The sequence below is a fragment of the Penicillium verrucosum genome (assembly GCF_028828655.1).
Source record: "Penicillium verrucosum strain IBT 35672 chromosome Unknown utg000001l_segment0_segment0, whole genome shotgun sequence".
NCBI classification, from domain to species: domain Eukaryota; kingdom Fungi; phylum Ascomycota; class Eurotiomycetes; order Eurotiales; family Aspergillaceae; genus Penicillium; species Penicillium verrucosum.
In genome coordinates, this window is record NW_026643210.1 from 4,828,355 (window position 1) to 4,840,028 (window position 11,674).

Below are 11,674 nucleotides of genomic sequence, written 5' to 3' on the forward strand. Positions count from 1 at the left end.
ATTTTTGGCTTTAGTATCAATTTGGGTAAAACAAAAAGTTAATTTGTGAGGTTAATAGTGTACGAGTAGTGTATACCTGAATGTACCTGGAGGTGCCTGAACCACTTTGACAACCTAACTGTATTCGGATTGTCGTAAACATGGCGAAGTGAGTCGAGGATTGTATTATAATCGTGGATACCGGAGTCGCGTGCGGAGAAGAGCTGAGGAAGAACCATTGCCTGAACTTGACTTGAGAGGTTGAGGTAGACGTAGTAGAACTGAGCTGTAGAAGCTCTCTATCGACGGACCCGCCATAGGAGATTCTATAGCTCCTCGCGGTCAGGTCATATCCAATGAGAGAGTTGTGCCCAGGCGGCATGTTTAGTCGCCCGTAGCTTCGTAGAGAACGCGCTCGAACTTAGCGATGTAGGCAGCGAGTGATTCGTCGGGAGACTGCTTAATCGAAAGGAGACGGTCCTCTGCTTCTTGAATCTTATCCAAGACCCTTGGAAGCTTCCCCAATTCCCCAATCCCCCCTCCCCCCCACTACCCGCCCGGATGATTTACATCTAAAACAAACGACTAAACACATGCCGGACAATATGCGTTGCGTATGCGACCTGGATATATCCCTCGTGAGCCAAACCTAATCCTCTCGGAGTCCTGTACCCTCTAAGAGCGGGGTCATTGTCTGCGCTGTCACCTGCATAACACGTAGCTGTGCCCTACCGAAACCGGTACAGAATCATGGAGTCAGATACACTGCCTAGTACACAGCCGTCATCTCCTCTACCTCGACAAGGATGGACCCAACTACCATCCCCAGCCCGCGCGTCTCCAGTCGTGTCCACTGCCGGCCCCTCACACCATCCTAACCAATGCCGCGAGTCCGTCGCCGATGACCCCGCCGCAGCATATCGTACCACCGCTATGCGCCAGCTCAACGGCTCCCCGAGATCTGCGCCCCGTCCCGTCCGTGACAATCCCTCTGGAAGACGCTCGTCGACACTCGCCACGCGCCCCGTGCTTGTCAGGGCGTATTCAGGAGATGCGCAGGATAGAGCTACACGACCGTCTGCTATGTCTGCGCGTCGGTTCTTCTCGTTTTCCGGCTCGGGGAGTCCACCTCCGGCTCCGTCTCGTCCGTCACAGTCTGATGTCATGTTCCCGACGGATAAGGACTTCAGTATCGAGAGTATACTGCAGGCTATCGAGCCTGATATCCGTGGAACGCTAGACTCCATTGCTGAGATATGTGGGCGGAGCAAGCTGAGCCTTTCCAATGAGTATGGGAGTCACATCGCGCCTTTGGGTGAGATCTGTGCTCCGTCAGGTGCGCTAGGACCGGTCGAGGAGGCCAGGCCTAATGAGGAACAGGGTGTCGATGATAGCAATGCGGTCGTTGTTGAGGATGATGCTAGTCCGGTTGATCCCGCTCGTGATATGCATCCGTTCTCGTTTCATCGATATCTGGAAAATCTGAGACATACTGCGTCTATGCTGGAACAGAATGGTGCACCTGCCCAGTCAACCCAGAGACAACCCCATTCTCTATTGTCTCCTGTCATGGCCTCCGAGGCGGAACCTGGTTTGGCTATTAGCCCGGAGATCGTAGCTTCGACGCCTTTGACGCGCGAATTCGCATCGAGACCCAGGCATAGCGGTCGTGATCTGCTTGCAAAGAATTCTGCTGCTGGCAGTGGCCAACACCACTCCTCAAAAATGGCCACTCCCGCTGTAGTGTCGGAGGTTCATCTGGAGGTGATTGCAAATGATGGATCCTCCGCCGAATCCAATATCCTCCCGCAACCTGCTCTGGCAGGTGATGGTTTACCTGATGCGGGAAGCTCAGGTCCGGAAATTATACAATCCCTCCTTGGCTGGCTAAAGTGGACTGCCACTATCGCTGGGCCGGAATCTAGTCCTGCTTTGGAGTCTGCGGAGGGTCGGCTACGAGCTATGCTTGATCGTTCAGGGAATGAGGCTGTGCCCTCAACTGCGCGTTGATGATGACTTGGGCCTGTAATATGTAACATGGTGCCTTGATATGAGACATGATAATGACTTTGATGTTAACGACCTCACACATATCCTTTACGCTATCAACGCATTACCTTTCTATCAATATGATGTTTCTTTCCGACTTGACTTTTGGAAATGTCGTTTTGTAGACTTCTGTCGTTATACTCGGCGTTTAATAAACCTAGGACAACTAGACTTTTACTACATCATTTACAACACAACTGATATACCAATGTGGCAATTGTTCCAATTTGACTCAAGCAACAGAGGCTAAAGAGTGAAGCCTGTGAACAAACATCATCTCAAAGTAGAGACATGCAGCAGCTAAAGACCAAGTCCAACCTAAGCGGAAGCCTGGACCTCAAGACGCTTATAACCACCATCAGCAGCAACCTCCTGCTGCAGCGCGGCCATACGCTTCTGATCACCAATAGGATCAGTAGAATCCGCATCAAGACCCCAAGAAAGGAACTGATTGGTATAGTTGGCGACGAAATCCTCATCCAAAATCCCCAGTCTCTTTCCATAATTGGTAACCTTAGTCCAATCGCGCTGAACATTCTTCAAATCGCGCGAGAAGTACGCAAACGACCGCTCAAAGATCTTGCGGTTAACATCCGTGCCCATGATCGGCTTGACGTCAATGTACTCCGCATACGCAGCGGCAGGGTCAGCGAGGACATCGTCTGTAGCGCGCTTGACGGCGCGCATGAAGGCAGAGACTTTCTCCGGGTTCGCGGCGATGAAGGCATCGTTCGCGATGTACAGGATCGAGCAGAAGCAGCAGCAGCCTAGTTCGGCGAGCTGGTCGATGCGGAGCATTTGAACGTCTGTGCGTGGTCGGTTTTGGGCTGCTAGCCATTCTTCTAGCTCGACCATTTGCACGTTCTCGAGACCGATGCCCGCGTCGATGCTGCCGTTGATGATCGCTTTGGTTATGTTCATTCCACATCGCACGGCTGTGTAGTCGTCTGCGGTCATGCCGTAGTACTTGGTGAGTTCGTCGATTTGGATCTAGGTGTTGTTAGGGTTTGTTGCGTGGATTGGGTTGAAGGTTAGGGAGATGTGCTTACCTTGCCGAACTCGCCGACGTACCCGATACGCTTGCCTTTCAGCGAGCGGAAGTCCTCGGTGATTCCGCTGGACTTCAGGTACACGACTCCGGTGAAGGGCTCGTCGAGGAGGGAGCCGATGGAGGTCACGGGGAAGTCGCGGGCCTTGGCCTGAAGTCGGTGTTAGTATAATGTGTTTGTTATTTCTGGTAAGGAATACGCACCGCCAGGGTGTGGATCATGGCCTTGAAGCCCATGTCGACCTTGCCGCTTCCGACGATCTCGGTGACGTCGGAGGGGTCATTGGGCTCGAGAAGAGCGACCTTGAGACCTTCATCCTTGAAGTAGCCTCTGGCCTGAGCGAGGTAGAGGGGGCGTGGTACGGGGTTGCGTGCCTTGAAAGAAATAACTTAGCCAAGTCGAACTACAAGACGGAGCATCGAGCACAAGAGGGCTTAGAAGCTCTGGTTCTGGGACAATGTCAGCATACCAGTTGGTCAAAAAAGTAATCTTGTCGGTAGACATGATGGCAGAAAGATCAAACTATTTGAATACTTCAATTGGGTCAGTATGCCAAGAGAGAAAGTATCCAGCTCTACTCCGTCCATGCTGTCTTCCATTCAATCTATGTATTCAATTGAACAGTCAACAGCACAGTACAGCATGAGTAGAGCCAGACACAAAACACAAAACAGGGGAACAATCAAAAGTCACGCATGTCCTTTCGCTAGTATTGTCTAGATCAAGTTTTGACAGTATAATCTCAGAACGGCCAATCAGTTGATATGAGAAGAACCCCATACCGATTCCAGGAGATATTCTGGAGATCTGGAATAGGGTTATATAGTTCTCCTCAATCAACTGACTAGACCGAACACCTGTCATGCGGTGGCAACGACTGTTATACGAACAAATACCTTGATCCATCTCTTCATCATAGCGAGGACTGTGTCCTGCAACCCCGCAGGGTCCTGGACGTGCGCGGCTCCATTGGAGAGTCGTACCGATGGTAGACGTAATTTGAAAGGTCCAAAGTTGGATAGTTGTAAGAGTGATGGTTGGGAAGAGGAAGATGGAGGGGTTAGGAGGGGTAGAAATAGCCAAGTACAACATAACACACACACGGAAATACAACTGTACGATGAATCATAGTTCGCTAAATGCTCACCGGGGTCGAGAATAACCGGCTATGATTGCTCAACTTCGTAACTCTATATCCTGAAAGCTCCGATGCAGCTCCGGTGTTACCTGGGCAGTGATGTTCAAGTGGATATTGTTCGGAGCTCATCCCTCCGCGGGGAGTTACAAGTTACAACATTGATAACATTACACTGAATATCCTTGCAAAACATATATAACTTTCGATTTCATTTAATTAAAAAAAAAAAAAAAAAACACAAACACAAACACAAACATGGGCTTCAAATGCACGGCTCGGAAAAAAAAAACATCAAATAAAAAGAAGTGATTAAACAAGTACACATGACGTCAAGGAAATGCCCACTTCAACTAGAAGGCCAAGGGTGAAAAGAACTAAAAGAAGGGTCCAATACCCTTAATACCCTTAATACCCTCGGTTATTCTTTCCCGGCTTCTGTTTCGGGCTCTTCTCGGCCATTGATCGATACGCTGTCCAGTGGGGATGCAGCACGTTCCCCCATCTTGCGAGTTCGCAGTGTGAGAGGGAAGTGCTCTTCGGGCTCTTCCTCTTCACTATTGAATGTATTAGTATTTGACAAACACTAAGAAATGATATAGAACTCACGGTAATTTCCAGGCAATATAATCCTCGGTGCTCAACCCCTCGTGACCTTCTTGCAAAGAGGCAAAGTCACCCGGGGTCATCATTCCAGAGCGATCCCGAGGGGATCCAGGAACCGAAAGCGGGCGGGAGAGCTTCTGTTCCGTTCCTCCAATGATATCGAAGTAATCCTCTTGGCCCTCGAAGGAGGATGGGTAAGCTGTATAAAGTATTAGATCAGAAACCACTTAGAAAACAAAATGGAATTGTAACATACCTCTTCTCAAGGCCAGCTGGCGAGCCTTGACATATTCCAAGCCCATTCTTTTCCAGTCGAGTAGATCGCTCAGACGCTCCGTACGGTTACGCTGGTTAATGCGCTGGCGACGACTCTTCTCCGTGAAATTGAACATAAACTCGGTCAGTTGGTTGACCGAGTCGTCGACGCCCTTGGCCCGTCGGTCCACGATGTAAATTCCATAATCGGAGGAGTTTTCAATCAATTCCTCCATATAGCAACCGAATCCAGACAGGTTGGTGGTAATGCTAGGAACACCCATCACTGTACACTCGGCCGGAGTATATCCCCATGGCTCATAGTAGGAGGGGAAGACACCCAGATGAGTTCCGCGAACGAAGTCATCGTAGTCAAGCGGCAATACAGGGTTGGCGGAGCTGAGGAATTCAGGATGGAAGATGACCTTCACCCGGTCGGAGGAGTGATTGAACAGCTGGACACGACGCAACTGGTTCAGGATAGGGTCCTCGTGGTCATTGTGCATGTTGTGGGTGACAATTGGGGGAAGACCGTGACGCTTCATGCCGAACAGGCGACGGCGAAGCATCACGCGATCTTGACTGGTGATGAGATCCTTCTCGTCGGGCATGTTGTCGCCTTCCTTCCATGAAAGACAGCGCTCATACATGCGCTTACCGATCCCTTTCTCGATGTTCTCGATGGTATCGCGCAGAGACTTGACAACGGCCTGTCCCTTGAGCGATTCCACGGTCAACGAAGAGGTCTGTGCTGGCATAATAATGAAAGCAACCACGGTCATGGTCGACCCAGCGGCCTTCAGTCGATGGTTGAGGCGGGCCAGCCCCTCAATGAACATATCGACACCCTTATTGCGGTATTCATAACGACCCGCAGTGAAGAGATATAGAGTATTATCCAGATCAAAGTCATTGTGGCCGTAGAAATGGCCACGAACGAAATCGTTGATCTTCTCCTTGGCCTGGGAGTGCAAGTTCTGGAACTCGTGCATGGCAGAGAACTTCTTGACATTCAGACCATTAGGCAGCACGCCATCGGGTTTGCGTTTCAGCAGGTGCTCACTCTCGAATGCAGTGATGTGTGATACAGTGGTAAACACATCACAGGCATGGGTGGCAGCCCGCTCAATACAGTAGCGGTGGTAGATTCCTCGCTTCCCGGCCTCGGCATCCACATCAAAGTACTGAAGGTTATTATAGAAGTCAACCGATCCAGCACAGAGATAACGACCCAATAATGTCGCGTGGGTGGTGAAGACAGTTGTAAGGTCCATGTGTCGCTTCTTGGTCAGTGGCAGAGCAACACCAGACAACCATTCATGGAAATGGGCGATGACCGCCCGGCGACGGTCGTGAGCAATGTACTAATAGCAGGAATATGGTTAGTGACACGCTTTTGCCATCTCTAACGCGCAGAACAATTAATTGTCGGAACGTACCTCTCCCAAGAACCATGCGACCAAATATCCAAAAACGATGGCCTCATTGGTCTCGTTATCACCAGCGGGGGAGGGGATGGCCGAAGTAGTCCAAAGGTCGCCCTTCCACTCGTCCAACCACCGATATCCAGTCCCCGTGTCAATCAGTAGAACCCGAGGGGCACCCTCAATAAGCCAGCGACCGTAGACAATGTCAATGCCGCGCTCCTTCATTGACTGGATCGTCTCCCGCATGGCCGGGTTGGACGGGGATAGCTCCTCAACCTCCACTGCAGCTGAAGCTCTGTTCAATGGGCCGATCAGAGTATACCGCTCACCATATTCAGCGGTGGTCACGGGAGCTTTGGACTTGAGGACCGAGTAGATGCCGCCTACTCGGTTTGCCACTTCTGTGGCCACCTCGAAGAGCATGTGGTTGCACACATCACGCTTGATGGGTTCGCCGGTTTCCTCCATTCTCAAATGTATGTATTTCGTAGAAAATCAAAGAGAAATTGAAAGACGAGGGGGGGGGCAATGACCTTAGAAGAGCTGTCCGACTCGGTCTGTGCGGGGGGGAGAAGTGGACCTTGCGACTTGAGCTTCTGGGGGAGAGGGGCTGGAGATGTTGGGAGGGGATGTGGATCAGATTGAAGATGAAGTTTGAGGTTCTAAGAGGTCCAAGAGATATGTTGTAGATATAATGTCAGAAAAAAAAAAAGAAAGAATTCCCGTTTTCTATCTCCGGTCAGTCTTTTTCTCCGGACTGGTCGATCTAAGAGTCGACGGGTGTGACCCTCCAAGGGTTTTTCTCCCCGTTGCGCTTAGACTCTGCGAGGGAAATGAGGGAAATTCCACCCGAGACTGTTGAGAGAAAAAGTACAAAGTACGTTGGAATTAATTTGGAGAGAATTTTATTTTAATTTGACTACTCTGTACTCCTCTTTAAGACTCTGTGGGATATGTAGTATGTATAACTATGTAGTATAGTATGTAGTATGTAGTATAGTAGTATACCAGTTAAGGTGGGATCGCCCCTATGTCCTGTTTTCTCTTCCTCCCTCTCTCTTTTTCCCCCATATTCTCTTCTTTTTACCTAATTTCTCTAATTTCTCTAATTTATCCTATTATACTACACTTGATCTATAGTTATTTCCCTTCAATACCAATCTCCAAAGTCCAAGACCAAATGCAATTGCTGTTGATCGGATCTGGGGAAAGCTGGAGCCAGATGATGTCATCTGACCATCTGCTCCACTGAACGGGACCCGCCAGAGCTTGCTGATCCAAAAGACGACGAATAACAGTCAATGACAGCTAAGAACAGTCAATGGCCACGAATATCACCATCAATGGCTTGAGATGGCTTCATCCAACTCAATTTATTGGCAGCAAGTACGCGCGGACCATGTAAGAGAGGATGATCATCTTGGCAACCATCCAATTTCCTTGTTGGTGTTGAAATATCCCTATACCGTACAACACTGCAGATGCAAACTACTTTTTTTTGTACAACATTGTGTTCCTTGTTCCTACCTGGGTAGCTCTTTTTCTGGTCACAGGGGAATAGCTCCGAAATTTTGCAATGTCGGACCCAAGTCAAGAATGCATCCACCTGGGGAGTACGACTATACACCTATATCCAAGATCCCACCAATAAATTCCACGAAGGATTCCAGGATACGGAAACCAATCTTCTTTCCTTTTACCCTATCTTGCTAGCTGTTTCTAGCTACCTGCATGGGTAGATAGTACCACAGCTGACTCATGAAACTAGAGACACACCTAGGCAGTTGAGGAACAAAGAGCCATCGTTGTTGATATATCCACAACAAAGAACCTCAAAAGTCTCAAATCCATGTTTGTTCCCATCCTCATTGTAACTGAGATGGAGTCCAGTCCAAATACCTGTAGACAATGTTGTGTCACTTATTTGAAATGCATCAAATGAAAGGCTCATTGATGTCGATCTCGGAGGTACCAGTATATCAACCCAGCAAGATATAAAAACCCGAGCAAGCATGGAATCCGAAGAAAGAGATCCCCTGCACTCTCCCGTCCTTCAGCATCTCTCTCTTCTACTCAACCCGAGCTCGGAGCTTCGATCGCCCATCGCATTAAGCATGTCTGAAAGGAAGAAGGCACGCAAGCGGTCCAAGATCAAGCGTTGGTTGAGAAGTTGGGTTTTCACTCCGTTGGGCAACGTGAGAATCAAGTTGATCAACAAGGTCGAGAGAAGGCGTCGAAGTATCCCGGACTGCGATCCCAATCAGATCGCTGCTGAGGCCCTCTCTGATCGATGTCCGTGTCGCTTCTTTTGGGATCGCAATGATCGAGGATCGGCCCCTGTGAGGAGGTCCTTGCTTGAAAATGAGTTTGAATCTCTGGTAGATCTGATTGTTCCTATGTCTGCTTGGTTGGAGAGTGCGCGACAACAGTCTTCTAGGCTGGATTCTGCTAGATTTGATTCGTGTGTGGCCAACGGCGCTGTGGTTGACGGAGGAGAACCTGCTATGGCTACTACTACCAAGCCTAAATCTCCTCGTGATTCCCGTGGAGACTGGCGAGAGGATGAACATGCTGTGTTGAGAGTTATGAATCCAGATGTGTCTTGGTTGAATAGTGGGGATGATAAGTCTGAAAAGTCAGGTCCCAGTTCTGTAATTGAGGTTGACAGGAGTGTGTACGAACTTTCCTCACTTGGGGGAAAGATCTCAGACTTACCTTCTGACTTAAGTGAAGAAAGTCAATCTGGGAAGTCACGTTCTTCCTTGATATTCGAGCCTGGCATCCAGATGGCCAATCCCATGGCGATTAAAGAGCTGGCTCCTCAACTCCCCGATTTGTATTTCATCCATCAACCCGATCGACCGTTATGCTGTCTCATCACTTCAGCCTTGCGGGATTCCAACTCACCGGTTCTTTTCGATGATGGTATTTGTTTCGGTGATCACTTCTCATGCGATACTCAACCTGTGATTTCACATCTGCCCCCATCGGATATATCACGATCATCCGTCAGGGCTAAATCCCCAACGAACACCATGGAATTCCTCCTCCGTCAAACGCAGAGAAGGCGAAGTACCATCTTGAACAATGTGTACATCTCCCCATTTGTTCCGTTACAGCCGAGACCACTCCACATTCGAAAATCCTCTAATGCCACCTCTACCAATACACAGAATGATGCCCTGTCACCCATTCCCGCAGAGCCATCCCAAGATGTGGCAGCACCAGTGCACAACTCACCATACAGTCTCCACTGTAAGATCCAGTACGGCCAATTACCTCCCCTACCTCCTTCGAGATCCAATTCCTCATCCACTCACTTTGCTTCATTTGGCCCAGCAAGACCAAGCTCTCGGCCCCCAGGCATCTCATCCCCCACTCATGCTGCCTCTGCATCACCATCACCATCACCGGTCGATCCCCCACAGTACCCTAATCGACCAAACTCAATGTGCGATGACTGCCTAGCAAGGCGACACCGGTCCCTCCACAGTCATCCATCCCATCGCCGTGGTGACAACAGCCCGCAATTTGGAAATCCTCCACTCCCGTACCCACTCAGCCCCCAAGAACCAACTCATTTCCCACCACGCGTTGATAGCTTACCAGCTTCGCTCAGGGCCGGCCGACAGTGCCAGCACTGTCCCACTCGTCAACCTGAAATTGTCTCTCCGCCAGTGTTTGTTAGTCCTCGGTCTCGTGCTCAGGTGTTGAATCGTATTTCCGCCTCTTTCTCGGACTTTACACCTGACTCTCCTTGGGCTGGTCCTGTGGGCCCCACGGGGTTCTATGATGTCTCTGAAGATGACTTGGCTTTGTATGGGGAATCTGATCGTATCGATGAGAGTATTGATGAGAGTATTGATTCCTCTGGTTTGGAAATGTGTCTGATTGCAGGATCGAGGGCTCAACGCCGGAGATACCGTTGAGGAGGAAGTGAGTGCTGACATTCAGTCAGATTCGAGCAGGAATATCCGGTATCTTTTGTCATGTTTTCCTACATTGATCTCCATTTATTTGCTATGAGTATGTGTCAATCTTTTGTCGGACTCATGTTGGAGTTGTTGAAATTTCCTGATTTCCTGATTTCCTGGCTGAAGAAGTATCTTTCGTTCAAAAAGAATTACCCTTTTCATTTCAAGTGCACACCTTTACTTATCATTCTTGGACGTTCCTACCGGACAATGGCAAAGGGGCGTATGATCCTAGCGTGGTGACATTACCAGGATATGCTAGATCCCCACTCGGTGGGGTTTTTTAATACCATGTTAGCTTGATAGATTGAGACATGAGAAGAATATCATAAACATTAATGAGTTTCGCCATGTAAAAAGTGCATGCAATAAATATAGACGGTAAAAAATGGGAGAGTATAGAACTAAAGTTGGATATATATTCCAAAGAAATCAACTTGCAACCTGAAATAATTTCATTTCCCCAACCATACATAACCTTGGAATTGTCGAATAAAATCATTCAGTAATTGATATCACAACTCTGCCATTCCATGAAATTTCTCGATCCATTTCCAAGGTAATCGAGAGTATCGAGAGCGAAGATCAGCCAAGACCTTTTGATACTCCAACGCGCATGAAGTCATACACTCCCCACTATGATTTCAAGATGTTGTCACAACTCACATCCCAAGTATATAAATATAGACGTGTTGCTATATATATTCATACATTCATACATTCATACATTCAACAGAAAAAACTACATTCTTCACAAAACCACATTCAACTCTCTCTCCAAATCAACCAAAATGGTCCGCGGCGCAGAATACGACAACGGTCTCCCGCAGAGCGACAACCCCATCGAGAACGGTCCTAACAAGGCACACGGACTCGGCAATGAGGTATGTTCCATTACATTAGATTCAATCTAATGGACAATTTCTAATGCATTTCACAGCCCGCAGACTTGAGCCGCTCACACAAGGCTGCACCCCTACCAGAGCAGACTGGATCTGGTCGTGAGGTTCACCCTGGTTTGCCTACTGCGGGATCGGTTCATCCCCATGGTGGTGCTGCGAAGCCTATTTCTCTTGATGAGAAGAACACGGCTGGTAAATAAGTGCTGGTAAATAAGTGTTGGTATGTGTGTGATATGTCTGGATGGCGATGATCTTGTATCATATGGTCTTTGGCATTTTTGATGATTTGCATATTTTA

The 11,674-nt window shown here is 48.7% G+C and overlaps 5 protein-coding genes across 5 annotated transcripts; 3 read left to right on the forward strand and 2 right to left on the reverse strand.

Moving 5' to 3' along the window:
- Positions 1–729: 729 nt before the first annotated feature.
- On the forward strand, positions 730–1,989 carry N7516_001777 (uncharacterized protein; the record flags this gene model as incomplete). The annotated part of the gene is made up of 1 exon (XM_057214497.1): positions 730–1,989. One exon carries the CDS (start codon positions 730–732, stop codon positions 1,987–1,989), a length of 1,260 nt encoding a protein of 419 aa, XP_057076380.1.
- A 357-nt stretch (positions 1,990–2,346) lies between these two features.
- On the reverse strand, positions 2,347–3,581 carry N7516_001778 (NMT1/THI5 family protein; the record flags this gene model as incomplete). Its single annotated transcript, XM_057214498.1, has 4 exons — positions 2,347–3,018; positions 3,078–3,227; positions 3,281–3,451; positions 3,504–3,581. The coding sequence occupies 4 exons, from the start codon at positions 3,579–3,581 to the stop codon at positions 2,347–2,349; spliced, it is 1,071 nt and encodes a 356-aa protein (XP_057076381.1).
- Positions 3,582–4,633: 1,052 nt separating this feature from the next.
- N7516_001779 (uncharacterized protein) lies at positions 4,634–6,968 on the reverse strand (the record flags this gene model as incomplete). Its single annotated transcript, XM_057214499.1, has 4 exons — positions 4,634–4,769; positions 4,822–5,017; positions 5,075–6,437; positions 6,513–6,968. The coding sequence occupies 4 exons, from the start codon at positions 6,966–6,968 to the stop codon at positions 4,634–4,636; spliced, it is 2,151 nt and encodes a 716-aa protein (XP_057076382.1).
- Positions 6,969–8,614: 1,646 nt separating this feature from the next.
- N7516_001780 (uncharacterized protein) lies at positions 8,615–10,429 on the forward strand (the record flags this gene model as incomplete). The annotated part of the gene is made up of 1 exon (XM_057214500.1): positions 8,615–10,429. One exon carries the CDS (start codon positions 8,615–8,617, stop codon positions 10,427–10,429), a length of 1,815 nt encoding a protein of 604 aa, XP_057076383.1.
- Positions 10,430–11,265: 836 nt separating this feature from the next.
- Positions 11,266–11,576, forward strand: N7516_001781 (uncharacterized protein; the record flags this gene model as incomplete). Its single annotated transcript, XM_057214501.1, has 2 exons — positions 11,266–11,358; positions 11,415–11,576. The coding sequence occupies 2 exons, from the start codon at positions 11,266–11,268 to the stop codon at positions 11,574–11,576; spliced, it is 255 nt and encodes an 84-aa protein (XP_057076384.1).
- Positions 11,577–11,674: the final 98 nt, after the last annotated feature.